Genomic DNA, 19,964 nt, shown 5'->3' with positions numbered 1-19,964 from the left:
AGAGAGAATGTCCAGGGTGGGTGGGGTCTTTGATTATGCTGGCTGCTTGGTGAGGCAGCGAGAGGTGTAGACAGAGTTCATGGAGGGGAGGCTGGTTGCCGTGACGCGCTGGGCTGTCTCCACAACTCTCTGTTGCTTTCTTCAACAGAGGCTTCCTTCAACAATTGTTGAACGAAGCCTCTGTTTTCCTTCCTCCCCAACCACACCACCACCCCCCCACCCCCCCGAGGTGACCCACAGCTGATGGCGATTACCTCAGTGAAAACCATACTCTCCTAGGTCGAGGGAACAGGGCCATAAACTCAGGAGCTGGGACCTGGGAGGGGTTCAGGAACACCACTACAGCAGAGGGCAGGGAGTATTCGATGCAGGTAAAAGATCAGCCAGGATCTTGCTGAATTCTGGAGCTGGGGCAATGGGCCAAATGGCCTCCTCCTGCTTTCACTTCTTGCACTTATGGAACTCACTTTGGTGAGTGGCAGTTGGTGCCAGGTCAGGTGTGGATCAAATCCAGGATGGGTGGATCTCTGTTAACTTGAGGGGTGTGGGGAAAGGGCTGGGCAACGTCAGACCAGTCATCAACAATGTTAGAACAGGCTCGAGGGGCAGAGTGGCCTTCATCGATTCATTCACAGCAGTTGTCGCCCCAGAGCCATGGCTCTTGGGGCCAGTAAAGAGTCGAGCACGGGCCAGACCGAAGGAGTGCGGACTCCCTCCCCGTGAACCTGATAGGTTTTAAGCAGTTTGGTAGCTTTGGAACCAAAGCTGGACTTTCTATTCCAGATTTACGTAGCGAGTTGAATTCAAGTTGGCCTGCTGCTGGGATCTGATCTCGTGTCTTTGGAACTGGCATGCAAGGTGAGGCTGCAGTTGAAACCTCACCAGGACAGCAGAGGAACAGAACCACGAGACCACACTTGTGCCATTGGTCTGAAGTGGTTTGTCCGGGCTGTGGCTCAGTCAGGCAGAGGGTGTTCCTGGCAGCCTCCGTCTTGCTCCATGATCTCCATTTCTTCGCCTCTCCATGGCTCTGAGCTCGTACTTGTTTGCAACCTGGGATAAGTGACCCTTGTCTCAAAGAGACACGTGACAGGCTTTAGCGTACGAGTCAGTCCCCCACAGCTCGATGTGTGCCAGGGAAAGCAGAGAGCTCGTGTTTCACTCAGGCTATATTCACTGTTGTCAGATGCAGCTAACATTGCAGTCAGTTCGCTGTGTCTGTGCTGAGCTTGTTTGCACAGGTTCCTCAGTGGGAAAACAATGACTGGTCCACAGAAAGCTGTTCCTGAAATATCTCAGGAAAATAAACAGAGACTTAACAGAAGAGCCGGATCAGTTTTGCTGAAATTGTGTGTTTGTCAAAGTGAAGGACGTCAGTCTGGAAAAATCTCAGCCAGCCAGTGTGAGCATCAGGCAGCCCTAGCACAGAATTCCGTCTTTGAAACAACACTCAAACTGCTGGAGGAACTAAACAGTCGACGTTATGGGTCGAGACCCTTCCTGCGACCCAAAACAACAACTGTCCATTTCCCTCCACAGATGCTGCCTGACCTGCTGAGTTCCTCCAGCATTTTGTGTGTGTTGCTCCAGATTCCAGCATCTGCAGAATCCCTCGTGTCTCCGTCTTTGAAAAAGCTTGGTTATACCTCCTCCCACCCGCCTCTGCAAGGATTCTGTTCCGTTCTCCCACTTCCTCCGTGTCCGTCGCACTTCCTCCAATGACGAGACTTTCTGCACAGACTTCTTTCCCAAACTGTGGCTTCCCCCCGACCACAGTGGACAGAGCCCTTGACCATCCAGTTCCTGTGCTCTGACCCCCTCTTCTCCTGGAGTTCCCTGGACCTCGCCTTCCATCCAGCAGCCTCCACATTCAACTGCTCATCCTTCACAATTCCCACCAGATCCCACCAGACGTGTCTTCCCTTCCCCCTCTTGCACTTCAGTCCAGCATTTCACAGGGACCTTCCTTTCCCAACTACCTGGTGTACTCTCCCATCCCAGCCGACGACTCCGTCTTGTGGCCCTCTCCCACACGGCCAAAGGATGCCACACCTGCCCTTTCACCTTGGCCCATCCCACCACCCCGGGACCCAAACACTCCTTCCGGGTGAGGCAGTGATTGTACCTCTTCTAACCCAGTGTCCTGCATTGGGTGCTCACACTGTGGTCTCCTCTGCACCGGAGAACCACACACAGACTGGGCGATCGGTCTACGGACCTCCAGTGTTCAGTCCTCGGGCGACCCTCATCTTCCTGTCACTGTCACTTCAATTCCCCGTCCCACCCCCAGTCCCGTCTCTGTCTGTGAACTCCTTACGGTGTCACCGTCCAAGCCCCATCTCTCTGTCTGTTGCATTTTGGGAGGACAAATCAAAGTAGGACATACACAGTAAATGGTAGGGCACTGAGGAGTGCGGAGGAACAAAGGGATCTGGGAGTTCAGATACATAATTCCCTGAAAGTGGCGTCACAGGTAGACAGGGTTGTAAAAAAGGCTTTTGGCATCCTGGCATTTATAAATCAAAGTACTGAGTATAGGAGTTGGGATGTTAGGGTGAGGTTGTATAAGATATTGTGTGCAGTTCTGGTCACCTAACCACAGGAAGGATATCAGTAAGATTGAAAGAGTGCAGAGGAGATTTACTAGAATGTTGCCGGGTCTTCAGGGGTTGAGTTACAGGGAAAGATTGAACAGGTTAGGACTTTATTCCTTGGAGCGCAGAAGAATGAGGGGAGATTTGATAGAGGTTTACAAAATTATGAGGGGTATAGACAGAGTTAGTGCGAGTGGGCTCTTTCCACCGAGATTAGGAGAGATAAGTACGAGAGGACATGGCTTTAGGGTGAAAGGGGAAAGGTTTAGGGGGAACTTCACTCAGAGAGTGGTGGGAGTGTGGAACAAGCTGCCATCTGACGTGGTAAATGCAGGCTCACTCTTGAGTTTTAAGAATAAATTGGATAGATACATGGATGGGAGAGGTCTGGAGGGGTATGGACTGGGTGCAGGTCAATGGAACTAGTGGAATAATGTTTTGGCACAGACTAGAACGGCTGAATGGCCTGTTTTCTGTGCTGTAGTGTTCTATGGTTCTATGGGTCCCCATCCCACTCCCAGTCCGATCTCTCTGTCTGTGACGTCCTGCACAGTCACGGTGAGGCCCAACATGAGCTCATGGAACACTTCATCTTCTGTCTGTATCTGAACCGACTGCTTCTGCCCGTCATCCATCCATGATCTTGGCTCAGTTTTCCTCTCTGTTAGTGCAGCCTGACCTGCTGGATGTGTCCCACTGCCCCACCAGTAACAACACAACACACACTGAGCAGCATCATCCACCTCTAACTGCCACTAACTCAGTTGGTCTCACCCAATCGCAGATAGTTCCACCCATCACTCCCCTCCCCCTCTGCCACCAAAAACCAGCCTGTTTTCTCTCCTTCCCAGTTCGAACAAAGGTCTCGGACCAGAAGCATTAACTCTGCTTCTCTCTCCACAGATGCTGCCTGAGCTGCTGAGTGTTCCCTGCATTTTCTGGTTTTATTTTTTACTAAGATAATAAAAAAAAATCCTCCTCAATTTGTTGGGTGTAAAGAATTAAAAAGGTTCTTCCCCAAATGCCCGATGGCAAGACCCAGCCAGGAGACTGCACTGACAGTGATTCACACCACAGTGTTCCACTCACGCTGGGAGGTCGATGCTTCAGAATCAGGTTTATTATCACTGATATAAAGTATGTCATAAAATGTGTTGTTTTGTGGCAGCAGCACAGTGCAAGACGTAAAAATTACTACAAGTTACAAAAATTCAGAAATAGTACAGAAGAGGAATAATAAGGTAGTGTTCATGGACTGGTCAGAAATTGACCCCCCAGACTACACCTGGTTCCAAAATCGGTGAGTAAACATCAAGAGGAAAGGAACAACTTGCTATCAAAACCAGTACGTTAAGAACAAGAATGTTCCAGCACTGTTTACCATCTGTGTCGACTCAACCCACCCTTGATGTGCCAGATGGTTGCTGCGTCCACCTCGCGTCCTTCAGCTGTATTTTACCTGAACACATCCAGTGAAAATAATCTGCTAACTTGGACACAGTCCTCTCCCCATTACTTAGGTTGAACCCAGTGTCAGATTGTGCTGCAGCCCACGTGATGGGAAAGTGCACAGTGTCAGGATGTTAAGGTGTGAGAGGTTGATTTTTATCCTGACGACGTGTCTGAACTTTTCCCACCAAAGTTTATTGACGGGCCAGGAGGAGGTGGGGGGTGATGGAATGAAGAGTTCCAGGTGACAGTCACAGTGAGGCCATCTCCCGCTATGTTGCAGGGGCTGGAGAAATGCTTCCAATGTGACTCACGGAGACCTTACCATCCAGTCACCAGCAGAAACAGCCATCGTGTGGAGAATGTCATCTACCTCGCGGACCGGAATGAGGAGAGGACCTGGTGGCAGTCGGAGAACGGTGAGTGCCAGAACAGCTCAGGGGGGGTCCCACAGTCCAGCCGGACACTGCGGACATACCGATACCTCAGCAGGTGCGTCATCTGTGGCCCTGAGTCATTTCCTCTGCACTTGGCCTGAAGTGGTTCCAGACCAACTCCAGACAGCAGAGAGTAAACATCCAGTGAACACTGTGAGGGAGTGTCCCACTACAGGAGGGGCAGTACTGAGGGAGGGTCACACTGTGGGAGGGACAGTACTGAGGGAGGGTCACACTTTGGGAGGGGTAGTACTGAACCGGCAGGTCGGCCTGCCTGCCCGTCTTCCGCGCTTACGTGCGCACGTGGGTGCGTTTAGAGAGGGAGCACACGGTTTCCGCGGGCACCCTCGCCGAGTTCCGCGCTCAGTGGGCCCCTCGGGATCGTGTGTGTCGTGGACGGTACGAACGCGATTCTTATTTGAAGTGTCACGTGTCGCGTTGACGGGTGTAGCATCGCGTGTGTGTTTCATTAGTATTAGTTTGCATTCTGTACCGTAGTATGTCGTTGCGTAGTTTCTTCTTTTCTGTATTAGATGTAGTGTATTGACACCGGTTGTCTTTTTGTAGTGCTTTTAGTGAATAAACGTTTATTATTCAAAAAAAAGGGGTAGTACTGAGGGAGGGTCTCACTGTGGGGGAGGGCAGTACTGAGGGAAACACCCCTCAGTACCTGGATACTCTTGCACCACTGTTTGTGGGAGCTTGCTGTGTAATAATTCTTGGCAGTGTTTATCATAAGTGCCCAGATTTCAAAAACAATTTAAGCAGTTTTTGCAGTAATCAGTGTTTGTGAAAGTTTGACGTAGCTTCCCTGATGTTGTCTCTGTTGCCCTGAAATTAGACCGCACCCGATTGTGGCATGACCGACACAGTTTTGTGAAACACTGGCACTCACTCAATGAAACATTGGCCAAAGTCTGCTTTAAACTGGCATTCAGGGGTTTACACCCAAAACGAGTGCAGGATGTGGGTGATTCCTGGTGGGATCAGGCCTAATTTCACACAAGACCCTCACCCTGCTTCACACCAACCAGGGAAGGGCCCCCACCATTCGAGGCACAGACTAACTCTCAACACAGGGTGTGGAGACAGGAGACACACACTAGGGGCAGTGTGTGAGGAGCCTCTCAGGAGGTGACCGCAGTCTACGACTCCAGGAGTGACGCCCTTACACTGCTGAAAGAGCTTCCCAGAGCTCACGGGGCCTGGTGCCTGGGACCTGGTGTCTGGGACACACAGGGACCTAGTGTCTGGGACCTGGCGGCTGGGATGCACGGGGGCCTGGCATCTGGGACCTGGTGTTTGGGACACGCAGGGGCCTCGTGCCTGGGACCTGGTGTTGGGGACATACAGGGGCCTGGGACCTGGTGCCTGGGACATGCTGGTTACCTCTACAGTGGAGGCCTGAGGTCCCTCTCATCAGGCAACACTGGGAAGTCCTGTACCCAGGACTCACATTGTACAAGGCCTGGTCTGGATGCTGAGAGAGGACCTGCCTCCTCCACCAACCTCCTGACCAACCCCAGCCCTCCAGAGCACAGCACCTCAACTTTAGGACTTGACTCGGCCTTCCACACCCTCACTTACTCAACCCCGAGCCTACCACCCCTCTCTCACCACCCACTGACCCCTGGCATTTCTCCCCAGTGACCTCTGTGGCCTCGGTTGGGATGCCCCACAACTGGGTGAGAATTTGAGTCCATCCACTGTTGGTAATGTGCAGAGCAGGATCCCAAAAGCAGCAGAGTGCTGGTGGCTGGGTGATCTGTACTTCTGCTGTGGTCTAGGGTTAATGTGGTGACGGGGAGAGTTCTCCTCCCCGGAACCTGGGCTCTGGGATCTGAAACGCTCCCCACATCACTCTCCACCTCCTACCACCTTCCCGAAAACCCAGCCCTTCGGCCCATCGAGTCCCTGCTGACCATCAACCACCCATTTATTCTCCCCACATTCCCATCAGCCTCTCCCTCACCCACACACCAGTGACGATTCACAGCAGCTAATGAACCACCAACCCGCACATCTCTGGGACGTGGGAGGAAACTGGAGCACCCGGGGGAAACCCCAGCGGTCACAGGGAGAACGTGCAAACTCCACAGGAAGCAGAATTTGGGATCCAACCCTTGGGTCTGTGAAGCGGTGAGACAGCAGCTCTAGTCACAGAAAGAAGTCTCGTCTGGACAGAGAGGCTTTCAGTGGCAAAGGTGAGAGTTTGGCCTGAAAATACACGTGACCTTCCATCAAGAGGTCAGCAGTGAGTTAAGGTCTGGGGGAGGAATGGGCTTTTTGGGCAAGAACCTGTCCTTGCTGCCATCTCCCGCGTACACCCAACTGGATCCTGAGCTCTGCAATTCCCCCCCAAATTCTCCTCGTCCCTCTCCTCCTTCAGGATGCTCCCTGAAGCTCACCTCTGACCAGGCTTTCAGCCACTGCCACCCTCTTCATCTCCCACCATAGCTCAGCCTCAGCCTCTGCCAGACTAAAGCACTGGCAGATGTTTTGCCATGTTAGATCCACTGTACAAACTCCAGTCAATATTGTCTACGGTGATACATGATCATCTGTGTCAGAATCAAGGCCCCTGTTCGTTCACTTGAAGGCACTGTGGACTTGATGTCACCTGATACCTTGTGCATGTTACCGACACGCTGTGTCTTGTCTCCACTCACAGGTGAAGAGCAGGTGAGCATCCAGCTAAACTTAGAAGCCGAGTTCCACTTCACACACCTCATCATGAAGTTCAAGGTGAGTCTGAGGGCAGAGGGGCAGGTGGTCAGTGACTTTGTGCGATTCTACCACAGACCTCTGAATACTGGCTCACTCTCCGCCCCCACCAGCCTCACATTAAGATGTCGAACAGGAAGGGCCTGAATATTCAGCTTGTGATAGCTACTGGTCTAAGACTGCACATGCATCACCCCAGCCCCTCCACTCCCAGAGAGCCTCTTGCTCAGGGTGTTTACAGGGGCATTTACTGGAGGGAGAGGATAATTATAGAGCCACACAGCACAGAAACAGGCCCTTTGGCCCATCATGTCCCTGCTGGTCACCAAGTATCCGTCTACACCAATCCCATTTCCCAGCACTTGGTCTGCACCCTCCTCTGCCCTGGTGATTCAAGTGCTCATCCAGATGCTTCGTAAATGTTGCGAGAGTCTCTGCGTCCACCTCCCCCTCGGGGAAAGCGTTCCAGATTCCAACTGCCTTCCTCCAATCCCCTCTAAACCTCCTCCCCCTCCCCAAACCCACACCCTCTCATTTTAAACACCTCTGCTATGGGGAAAAACCTCCTCCCATCTGCTCTATCCACTCAATTTTGTGCACCTCTATCAGGTTGCCCCTCAGCACCCAAACCCAGCCTATCCAGTCTCTGCTCTGAATCTCCTCCACACCCCTTCCAGGACAATAATCTCCTTCCAGAAGTGTGGAGAACTGCACACAGTACTCCAGCTGTGCTCGAACATGTGTCTGATAAAGTTGTACCATAACCTCCCTGCTCTCTGCCAGCTAATGGAGGCAGGTATCATTATGCTGCCTTTACCACCTTATCCACCTCACAGAGGTCCCTCTGTTCCTCAGTACTCACTCAGGCCCCACCATTACACATCAGGCTTAAATCCCATCTGCCCATCTCACCAACTGACCAATCTCATCCTGTGGCCTGTGACTGTCCTGTAGCCACACCACCAATCATTGAGGATTTTAGATAATTACTGGCAGTTATTGAGGGTATTTACTGTGATTAAATATGGGGGGTATTTAATGAGGGTATTTGTGTCTTTACTGTGTGTTAACTATGGCCAGGTTAAACTCCATCCTGCCTCCTTTCTCTTAGCCAGAGCCTCAATATCTCTCATCAGCCTGGGTTCCCGGAACCTGCAGCCTTGCCCTTCACCCCAACAGGAAGGCACAGGCCCTGAATCCTGACATCACACGTTTAACAGCTGCCCACTCCTTTCCCTGCAAACAATCTCACCCAGTCAGCCTCTGCAAGATCCCACCTAATGGCTCCAAAAGTTCCGGACCCTGACCTATGAACCGGCTGCGTCCTTCTCTGTAACTATTTTAAAACCAATAGAATTATGGTCACTGGACCCAAGTGCTGGCCGACAGACACTCCCACCACCTGCCCTACCTCATGCCCCAGCAGAAGGTCCAGTGATGCGCTCCCTCCATATACTGAGCTTTCTTGGACACATTTCACAAACTTAATGTGGTTAACTAGTGAAGCTATTAGCTGTGGTTAACTATTAAGGATAATTATTAAGGAATTTCCTGTGGTTAACTATGAAGGGTGTGTAATGAGGGTGATAAAGCAATTTACCAATTTGTTGGGGTTAATTATCGAGGATTAATCCGTATTTCCTTCTGACTGAAGGTGTGGCATATTTACTGGGGTTCTTACCCGTCTGGTGTGTTTATCAGGGTGTGTATTCCTCACCAGCCAACAGAAGCTCTGTTGTTTCCCAGCCTATGTATCCCAGTTGGGGTGAGGGGCATGGATGGGCAGTGGGAGCAGGGGTGGTGGGGTAAAGCTGCTCAGGATCCTCGCTAGGAGGGTGGGCTCAGTACCCCACCGTGGATTGCACACAGGAGCTCCCCCTGCGTCACACCGACCTTGGGTGTGGTCTCCTCGGTGTCTGACACATGCCTGAGGCATGGCTATTGAGTAACAAACTGAATATAAAAGCACCTTCTCATCGTTATAAAAGGTTGCACCGATGCCAGATTTGCTCCGTCAGTGAGTCTGGCGAGGTTCCTGCTGCCAAGTTGACTTCTTTTACCAGTCATGTGCTTTGGGCTTTGGCCCAGATCAGTCAGAGTTCTTTGATCGGGGGCTTTTGTATGTTGGCAGCGAGCCCACAATTCTCTGGGGCTCTTCGCTGGTAACCATGGAGACCTGTGCAGAGCCCTGTCCGTCACTCCTACATCCCGTGGGGAGACCCTGTTCCACGGAGCAGAAATGATTGGCCTCTCAGCTCTGTGGTCCTGCCTGGCTTCCCTCTCCTGCCGACTGATGCACCGTCCGATCCCCGGCCTTGGGTCATTGAGCAGATTAGCAGAACCAGTAGGGTTTGCCAAATTTAGCTCACCCAAAATCTTGCCCCCGGGACCTTGCGTCCCAGATTCCCTCCCCCAAACCTGAGGTGCTGCCTTGCGAAGCAGGGCCTCGATTTTTATATCCTTGCTTTTAAATTCCTCCATGGTGAGACCTCTTTGTGTCTGTCACGTCCTCCAGACTTACAACCCTCTGCAACCTCTTCACTCCTCCAGTCCTGGCCTCTTGCACCCCTCTGAATGTAATCATTCCACTGCAGAGGGTAGAGCCACTGCCTCACAGCTCCAGAGACCTGGGTTCGGTCCTGACCTTGGGTGCTGTCTGTGTGGAGTTTGTATGTTCTCCATGGATCTTCCAGGTGCTCCAGTTTCCTCCCACATCCCAAAGACGTGCAGGTTGGTAGGTTAATTGGCCGCTGTAAATTGCCCCTGGTGTGTGGGTGAGGGGTAGAATCTGGGGGGAGTTGATGGGAATGTGGGCAGGATAGGTTACGGGGGAAATGACTCGGGGAGTGGGAATGCTCAGTGAATCAGCAAAGACACGATGTTCCGAGGTGGCCTCCTTCTCTGTCAGAAGGAAATACGATCAACTCTGCCTTCAGCTGTCCTGAGATCCGGAGTTCCCTCCATTAACCCTTCACCTCACTCTCCTGTAAGCCACCAAAATTGGTGCTATAGTGGACATGGAAGAGAGTTGTCTAAGTTACAACAGGATCTGGATCAACTGGGAAAGTGGGCCAAGGAATGGAGGGTGGAATTTAACTCGGATGTGCCAAGTGAGGCATTTTGGGAAGTTAAAGCAGGGCTGGACACACAGTGAATGACAGGGTCCTGGGGAGTGTTGTCGAACAGAAGATACCTTGGGGTATAAGTAGATGATTCCCTGAAAGTGGTGACACAGACAAGATGATGAAGAAGGCGTTTAGCACACTTGCCTTTATCGCACGGGCTAACAAGTACAAGAGTCGGGACGTCATGTTACAACTACACAGAACATTGGGGACACCATACCTGGAGTACCGTATCAGTTCTGGCCGCCCAGCTATAGGAAGGGTGTCCTTAGGCAGAAAAATTCACCAGGATGTTACTGGGACTGGAGGGCTTGAGTTACAAGGAGAGGCTGGACAGGCTGGGACTGTTTTCCCTGGAGCGCAGGAGGCTGAGGGGTGAACTTATAGAGGTTTATAAAACCATGAGGGCTGTAGATAAGGTGGACGGTCACAGGCTTTTCCCCAGGGGAGGGGAGTCTAAAACTAGAGGACACAGGGTTAAGGTGAGAGGGGAAAGATTTAAAGGGGACCAGAGGGTGGTGGGTGTGTGGAAGGAGCTGCCAGAGGAAGTGGGTGAGGCAGGTACATTCACAACATTTAAAAGGTGAGGTTGAGAGGGATATGGACCAAACTTGGGCAAAGGTCCGGCCCAGGTAGTGGTAACCTTGCTCAGCATGGACAAGTTGGGCCGAATGGCCTGTTTCCATGCTGTATAACGGCGTGATGTCCACAAACCTGCTCTTGTCCCTGTCTGTATGAGCTGCTGCTCTACTTCGACGTGAGTTTCATTTGTTTTACATCCCCGGGAACGACCGTGGGCAGATCAGGAAGCTAATGGTACCTGGTACTGCGGGATGTATAAGCCAGCACTGACCGTGCCTCACCATTTGTTGTTCCCATCGGTTAGACGTTCCGGCCAGCTGCCATGTTCATCGAGAGGTCGGCGGACTTCGGGCGGACGTGGAACGTTTACCGCTACTTCGCCTTCAACTGCACCGTCTCGTTCCCCCACATCCCCACCCGGCCCCTGAGGAGGATCGATGATATCATCTGTGACCACCGCTACTCTGACATCGAGCCCTCCACAGAGGGTGAGGTGGGTGCCCAGGGCACAGGGTGCTGCCGGCGAGGGTGAGGTGGGTGCTGAGGGCAAGGGCGAGGTGGGTGCCCAGGACAGAGGTGGGTGCCCAGGTCTACCAGCGAGGGCGAGGTGGGTACCCAGGGCACAGGGTGCTGCCAGCAAGGGCGAGGTGGGTGCCCAGGGCTGCCGGCGAGGGCGAGGTGGGTGCCCAGGGCTGCCAGCGAGGGCGAGGTGGGTGCCCAGGGCAGAGAATGCTGCAGGCGAGGTGGGTGACCAGGGCACAGGGTGCTGCCAGCGAGGGTGAGGTGGGTGCTGAGGGCAAGGGTGAGGTGGGTGCCCAGGACAGTGGGTGCCCAGGGCTGCCGGCGAGGGTGAGGTGGGTGCCCAGGGCACAGGGTGCTGCCGGCGAGGGTGAGGTGGGTGCTGAGGGCAAGGGCGAGGTGGGTGCCCAGGACAGAGGTGGGTGCCCAGGGCTGCTGGCGAGGATGAGGTGGGTGCTGAGGGCAAGGGCGAGGTGGGTGCCCAGCACAGGTGGGTGCCCAGGGCTGCTGGCGAGGATGAGGTGGGTGCTGAGGGCAAGGGTGAGGTGGGTGCCCAGGACAGAGGTGGGTGCCCAGGGCTGTCGGCGAGGGTGAGGTGGGTGCCCAGGGCACAAGGTGCTGCCGGCGAGGGTGAGGTGGGTGCTGAGGGCAAGGGCGAGGTGGGTGCCCAGGACAGAGGTGGGTGCCCAGGTCTACCAGCGAGGGCGAGGTGGGTACCCAGGGCACAGGGTGCTGCCAGCAAGGGCGAGGTGGGTGCCCAGGGCTGCCGGCGAGGGCGAGGTGGGTGCCCAGGGCAGAGAATGCTGCAGGCGAGGTGGGTGACCAGGGCACAGGGTGCTGCCAGCGAGGGTGAGGTGGGTGCTGAGGGCAAGGGCGAGGTGGGTGCCCAGGACAGTGGGTGCCCAGGGCTGCCGGCAAGGGCGAGGTGGGTGCCCAGGGCACAGGGTGCTGCCGGCGAGGGTGAGGTGGGTGCTGAGGGCAAGGGCGAGGTGGGTGCCCAGGACAGAGGTGGGTGCCCAGGGCTGCTGGCGAGGATGAGGTGGGTGCTGAGGGCAAGGGCGAGGTGGGTGCCCAGGACAGAGGTGGGTGCCCAGGGCTGCCGGCGAGGGTGAGGTGGGTGCCCAGGGCACAAGGTGCTGCCGGCGAGGGTGAGGTGGGTGCTGAGGGCAAGGGCGAGGTGGGTGCCCAGGACAGAGGTGGGTGCCCAGGGCTACCAGCGAGGGCGAGGTGGGTGCCCAGGGCACAGGGTGCTGCCAGTGAGGGTGAGGTGGGTGCCCAGGGCAGAGAATGCTGCAGGCGAGGTGGGTGCCCAGGGCACGGGATGCTGCAGGCGAGGGCGAGGTGGGTGCCGAGGGCAAGGTGGGTGCCGAGGGCAGAGGGAGAGACATTGACTGTGGGTCTCACCAGTGCATGGTCCCTTCCCCAGAGGGTTATTAGCACTGATGTTCCATTGATCGAGATCCTGGCAGCGGGTAGTGCTGCTGCCTCCCAGCTCTGGAGACCGGGGTTCAATCCCAACCTCTGGCGCTGTCTGTGTGGAGTTTCCACGTTCTCCCTGTGACCACGAGGATTTCCCCCGGGTGCTCCGGTTTCCTCCCACATCCAAAATGTTAGTTAGAATTAAAGGGGAATTGAGGGACATGACAGAGAGCAGAAGTTACAGGGAAATAAGGAGAAGGGGCTGGGACGTGGGATTGTTCCCAGGTAAAGATTTGAGTGGCCTGATGTGTCTGAAGGCTGTGGATTCAGGACTCCTCCACTGTGGGTGGTCACACCGTGGGAGGGGCAGTACTGAGGGAGAGTCACACTGTCGGGTATTCCGTGCTGTCTGAGGAGGACGGAAAAAGAATGTGATGTAAAACAGAGATTTATCCCAGCTGTGCCCAGCACCCCGCCCTCCCTCAATGTCTGCAAACGTAAGTGAGCGGGTCGTTTGTTGCTGTCTATGGGATCTTGCTATGCACTGACTGTCTGAGTGTTTGAGAGTTGTGTGCTGTCAGCTCTGAGCCATGGTGGGCGTGCTGGAGGAATACTGGCTCCAGACTTTGCTGGGTTTGTTTCCTGCCCCTTCCACCAATGAAGATTATTAATTACCCTTCAAAAAGCTGGCAAACACAGAACCAGTGTACCACAGGCCCACTCCGTTCGGATCACACTTATCGTGGCCTCGGGAAAATTAAAGAGAGGCTTAAAATAACACATCAGATCATTACAGCTTTTCAACAGCTCCTAACACAGGTGATGCAGTCCATGTGAGGTGTGAGCAGCTGTGTGTGGGGGAGGTGTGGGAGTGCTAAGGGAGGGACAGTGCTGAGGGAGGGACACACTGTGGGAGAGGCGGTACTGAGGGAGTTCCACAGTGCTTTGTGCAGAGTCTAGGGTAGTGCACCCAACAACCCAGGGTCCAGGGGTGAATCGTTCTCCCTCAGCCAACATCACAGGTAGGTTGCCTGCTGATTACCAGGTTGGGGTGGGTAGGAGTGGGCCACAGGGATTCCTGCTCGGACTACACTCCAGGAGTGTGACTGTGAACATGTTGAGGTGTGTTGAGGGTCTCTGCCAGTGTTACATTCCTTGCTCAGCGCATCTCAGAAGCCGCCAGGACAGATGTGGATATAAATGTCTCTGCATTAATCACATGACTTTTCCCTGTAGGTTATTTACAAAGTGCTGGATCCAGCTGTCAAAGTGGATGACCCATACAGCCTGGAAATTCAAGGTGACCGGGTGTAGCTTTCTGCTGGTGAGGTCACTTCTCAAGGGCTCAATGACATTCCTTTCCCATCAGCTAAACCGCAATGGCAGGAATTTAATGTAACAGCCTTTACACAAGGGAGTGACCAGAGTCCTGCACAGACAGTGACTCCTGGCATCAGTCTTTCATTGGCAAACAATGGACTGGCTGTAGTTGGGTCAGGTTGGGCTTGGATTGGCTGTAGTTGGGTCAGGTTGGGCTTGGATTGGCTGTGGTCAGGTTGGGTTGGGCTTGGATTGGCCGCGGTCAGGTTGGGTTGGGTTTGGATTGGCTGTGGTCAGGGGTTGGGCTTGGATTGGCTGTGGTCAGGTCGGATTGGGTTTGGATTGGCTGTGGTCAAGTCGGGTTGGGTTTGGATTGGCTGTGGTCGGGTTGGGTTTGGATTGGCTGTGGTCAGGTCGGGTTGGGTTTGGACTGGCTGTGGTCAGGTCGGGTTGGGTTTGGACTGGCTGTGGTCAGGTCAGGTCAGGTTGGGCTTGGACTGGCTGTGGTCAGGTCGGGTTGGATTTGGACTGGCTGTGGTCAGGTCAGGTCGGGTTGGGCTTGGACTGGCTGTGGCCAGGTCAGGTCGGGTTGGGCTTGGATTGGCTGTGGTCAGGTCGGGTCGGGTTTGGATTGGCTGTTGTTAGATCTGGTTGTAGTTTTATGACCTATCATGTCCAACCTTCACTCCTCAGTCTTCCTGTTTCTGGAGAGAAGATCTCCAGCTCTTCGACCTTCCCCCCCCCAACCCCCCACCCAGCTGCCAGGCCTCCCCACCGCTCCCCCCCCTCCCAAGCTACCAGGCCCTCCCTGAGTTCCAGCCTCTCGGGTCTGGGATTACGGTTGGTTATGTTGGTGGGGTACAGGGGTACTCAGCGCGGGCTCCAGCCTAGAACTGCCCCACTGCAGGGGTGCAGTTGACCAGTGGAACCCTCAGCCTGGAAACAGCAGAAAGCCTGTTGGCCCTTCGCTCCCGGTCTGTCTCACTCCCACCAGGAGCCCTGAATGATCACCATTTTATACACCTTGATTGGTTTCCATGATCCATTCCAGTCTCCCTGAGGGTTTGTGTCCACTCCTCTGTTGGTGAGTGTTGGGCTGGCAGATTTCCTGTGGTGAGGAATGTCGGCCTGACCATGAGTTCCTGGAACATTGGTGAGCCTCGATCCCTCTGTAACCATCAACCCTACTCACCTCCCGGCACCGCTCCTTGTAGAATTAAGCAGGGAGCAGGCCACACGCTCGGTGGTGCCTATGACATCTCTTTGGAAGGTCTCTCCGATCAGCCAATCCCCAAACCAATTCCTCTGTAAGAGCCATGATTGGATCTTCTCCCACCCCATCTTCAACAGCACGTCCCATATCACCACCTTTATGAAGCATCTGGTCACACAATTGAATCGCCGTGGCATAGAAGTCTGTGGGCCAACTGCGGGTAAATGGGGCTGGTATAGATGGACAGTGGTCAGCATGGATGTGGTGGGCCGAAGGGCCTGTTTCTGTGCTGTCTGACTATGACAGTCACCAGCTACGAGAAAACATTCCCCTCCCCTCCCCTCCTGTTTTCCTCCAGTGTAGCTGACTGACGGACAGAACTGGGTTGGAGCCACCACACCCCCCCACCCCCCCAGATATCTGAAGGCAGAACCTGCACTTGCCCAGATGCAGAGGGCAGGGACAGATGCAGAGTTTACTGTCCAGCTGAGAGAGTGATGCGAGGACCACACTGATCCACCTTCTGATAACTTTTCCTCCACCTGTAGATCTGCTGAGGATAACGAATTTAAAAATCCACTTCACCAAACTGCACACACTCGGCGATAACCTTCTGGACCGGCGCCCCGAGGTGCTACAGAAGTACTATTACGCACTTTACGAGCTGGTGGTGCGGGGGAGCTGTTTCTGCTACGGCCACGCTTCAGAGTGCTCTCCTGTGGCAGGGATTCAGGGAGGCGTGCTGGGAATGGTAAGATCCCACAAACCTTTTCGCTGTGCTTCAGATTGGTGTCAACACGGCTCAGAACGTTGTGCTCTCTCACCTCTGAGTCAGAAAATCCTGGGTTCAAGACTGCATCCCCACACCAGAGCACAAATGCCCATGCTGGCACCCTAGGGTGGTGCCGAGGGAGTACTGCACTGGTGAGGATGCAAGAGTACAGAAGCTGGGACGTCATGTTACAACTGTTCCAGATGTTGGGGTGACCACACTGTCTTGCGTGGGGTTCTGGTCGCCCAGCTATAGGAAGGATGTAATTGGGCCAGAGAGGGTGAGAAAAGGTTCACCAGGATGTTGCCGGGACCGGAGCACTTGAGTTATAAGGAGAGGCTGGACAGGCTGGGACTGTTCTCCCTGGGGCGAAGGAGGCTGAGGGGTGACCTTGTAGAGATTTATAAATTCATGAGGGGCATTGTTAAGGTGGATGGTCACAGTGTTTTCCCAGGGTAGGGGAGTCTAAAACTAGAGGGCACAGGTTTAAGGTGAAAGGGGAAAGATTGAAAGGGGGCATGAGGGGCGGGTTTTTCGCACAGAGGGCGGTGGGTGTGTGGAACGAGCTGCCAGAGGAAGTGGCAGAGGTGGGTACAGTAACAATGTTTAAATGACATTTGGACAGGTCCATGGATGGGAAAGCTTTAGAGGGATATGGGCCAAATGCTGGCCAATGGATAACCTACTGGACTGACGCTTAGAGGTCCTACAGAAATATTCTTGCACACTTTCTGAGCTGTTGCTGTGTATGTAGCTCTACGACTCCAACGTAGGTGGTGAAAGGAGACAAATGTCATTATTTCAAAGACGGGCAGGGTTCTACCCACCGCCCCCAACAGCTGCCTGCCTCACCCCCACAGACACACTACCGCTCTGATGAGCGCGAATCACGAGTTCAAATCCACTGCAGGAGAAAAGGATCTAAATTAAAATTAGTAAATTAATCCGGCATGAGAAGCCACTCTCAGCGCTGGTGGCTGTGAAGCTGCTGCTCTGTATTAACAGCTCTCACTGTTCACCAACCTGCAGGAAAGGAATCTGCTGTCCTTGATGTAGGGGTCAAGTTGCCAGACTAGCATTGATTCAGACAGTGGTTTGAATCTCACCACAACAAGTAATTAAGTAATTTGGAAGCAAAAGCCAGTAACAGTGGTCAGGCACCCGTCAGGTTCATGGACGTCCTTCAGTGGAGGGAGTCTGCTGCTTGTCCATCACCCCAGACCTACCAATGTGTCTGAACCATCTCCTCAGTCCAGGGGCTACTGAAGATGGACGATAAATGCTGGCGTTGCCTGTGATGTCTACATCATAGAGTCATGTAGCAGGGAAACAGGCCCTTTGGCCCAACTGGTCCATGCTGACCAAGATTCCCATCTAAGCCAGTCCCAGTTGCCCACATTTGGTCCATATTCCTCTAAATCTTTCCCATCCATGGACCTGTCCAAGTGCCTTTTAAATGTTGATGTACCTGCCTCACCCACTTCCTCCGGCGTGGAGCCAGGCGTGGAATGTGAGTGCCCCCGCACGCAGTTTTATCTGGTAAAGCGAATGACTTCCTCTGGCAGCTCGTTCCATACACTGACACCCTCTGGGTGAAGAAGTTGCCCCTCAGATTCTATTAAATCTCTCCCCCTCACCTTAAACCTGTGCCCTCAAGTTCTTGATTCCCCAACCCCGGGAAACAGACTGTGTGCATTCACCCTATTGATGCCCTTCATAACTTTATATATCCCATGAAACAATTATTTAAAAACATTTCAGAAGCAGTTCATTGGCTGTGATTTACTCTGGATGTCAAGGTGCAGTGACTGATAAGTTGTGTTGCATTGCACTGGGGTGTATCCGTACCACAGTACAGGACACCCTGACCTGATCTGACCAGCTCGCAGGGTCCTTTAAAGGGACCACTGGCAGCCTCTCAGAGTCACACAGACAGAAATTGTCTCTCTATTTATACTTGTTTGGGCAACAGTTCACCACAGTTCTCCACAGAACCACGAGAAGAACAGGAGTTAAAGATTCATAATCCTCACTGGAGATTCAAATGCAGTGGTGAAATCAGGCGCCCGAGATAATCGATCCAAATCATTTTCTTTCCTCACCCAGATTCACGGCAGATGTATCTGTAAACATAACACCAAAGGGTTAAACTGTGAGCAGTGCAAGGACTTCTACCACGAGTTGCCCTGGAGACCAGCAAAGGCCGATAATCCACACTCCTGCAAAGGTTCACGTGTTTCCTGAAACCTCGTCTCCCTCTGGGAGCTGATCGCACACGGCCCGTCGCACACGGCCCATCCCATACCACCCGTCGCACGCGACCCTTCCCTTCTGCCGGACCACAACCTGGAAAAGTTTCATTTCACATTTCTGATGCGGTGTCTCCCCCTCCCTCACCTCTCCACCTAACCCCCTCCTTCCCTCTCTCTCCCTGTGTACACATGCCACCCCCACCCCATCCCATATACGCATACCACTGCCCGTGTAGGTGTACCACTCCCACCCCTGCCCCGTGTTTGACATCCCACCATCTCTCCCCACCAGCCTGTAACTGCAACAACCACTCCACGCGGTGTCACTTTGACATGGCGGTGTACCGAGCCACGGGGAACGTGAGCGGAGGCGTGTGCGACGACTGTCTCCACAACACGATGGGCAGGAACTGCGAGCTGTGCAAACCCTTCTACTACCGGAACCCGATGGCTGACATCCGCTCCGAGAACGTCTGTATCCGTGAGTGTGTGGGCAAGGTCCTGCCTCCCCCCCCTGCCGACAGTGCTGACCCCAAGTACTGCCCCCGACAGTGCTGCCCCCTGACAGTACTGCCCCCCCCCGACGGTACTGCCCCCCTCAGGGTGGGGCGTGGCTGACAGGTGCTCAACATCTGGCTCATCCCGCACTGTGCCCACTGCCGACCTGACGGGGCAGTGTGCAGGAGGTGGTCCCAGTCTCCCAAATGGGTCCGGGGACTCAGTGGGACGGGCCCGGATCGTCACCGGTTGGCTGACTTCTGCCGGGGAGAGACAGGGTAGGGGGTTGGGGGCGGAGTTTGTCAGGGGGGGTGGAGGAAGAGCAAGTAAATTGGCCAGAGGTACAGAACAATCTCATCCAGATGGACGGACAGTATCGCTGCAAGGGGCAGAACGATCTCCTGTTACTGTGGAATCACTGGGTCCAAATCCCACCGCCTCTCCCACCAGGAAGGGCGAGGGCAGTGGGGGCAGGGGGACACCACCTCCTGCAGCTTCCCTCCCAGTCACACCCCGTCCTGACTGGGGAACACATCGCTGTTCCTTCACCATCACTGGGTCCAAACCCTGGAGCCCCCTCCCCAACAGCACCACGGGACCATCTTTGACTTTGACTTTCCCCAGAAGAACTGCAGTGGTTCCGGAGGTCACTCACCCCCACTGTCTCCAAGGGCAGTTAGGGATGGGCAGTAAATGCTGGCAAGGCCAGTGATGTGCTTTGTGCCAAGAATAAATTAGAAAGGGACAAAGACACGACAGACGGCGGATGTTGGAATCTGGAGCAAGAAACACGATGCTGGAGGAACTCAGCGGGTCAGGCAGCGTCTGTGGAGGTGTCGCTTGTCCACTCCCCCCCCCCCCACAGATACTGCCTGACCCACTGAGTTCTTCCAGCATCGTGTGTTTTGCTCCGGTTGGACAGGGGTATCTGGATTCTGGACTGCCGGAGTTGTTTTGTTGTGGGATTCTCCTCTCCCATGGTGCAGGGAGCCGGCTGTATCTGTGGTGTTCCGCGGATCCCACTGAGTGCAGTCTCCTCTCCCGCTGACTGCCGGGTCTA

At 54.2% G+C, this 19,964-nt stretch overlaps 1 protein-coding gene across 1 annotated transcript in view; it reads left to right on the top strand.

Moving 5' to 3' along the window:
* lamb2l (laminin, beta 2-like) overlaps positions 1–19,964 on the top strand; it is a 102,359-nt gene that overhangs the window by 37,900 nt on the left and 44,495 nt on the right. Inside the window, 7 exon segments of the mRNA XM_052018128.1 lie at positions 4,327–4,462; positions 7,152–7,225; positions 11,216–11,404; positions 14,086–14,149; positions 15,931–16,133; positions 18,261–18,381; positions 18,699–18,887. Coding sequence (XP_051874088.1) covers positions 4,327–4,462; positions 7,152–7,225; positions 11,216–11,404; positions 14,086–14,149; positions 15,931–16,133; positions 18,261–18,381; positions 18,699–18,887 — 976 coding nt within the window.

Source organism: Pristis pectinata, chromosome 6 (genome assembly GCF_009764475.1).
Source record: "Pristis pectinata isolate sPriPec2 chromosome 6, sPriPec2.1.pri, whole genome shotgun sequence".
In the NCBI taxonomy this organism is placed as follows: Eukaryota; Metazoa; Chordata; class Chondrichthyes; order Rhinopristiformes; family Pristidae; genus Pristis; species Pristis pectinata.
Note: the sequence above shows the minus strand (reverse complement) of the source record. Positions and strands in the feature narration are given on the sequence as shown.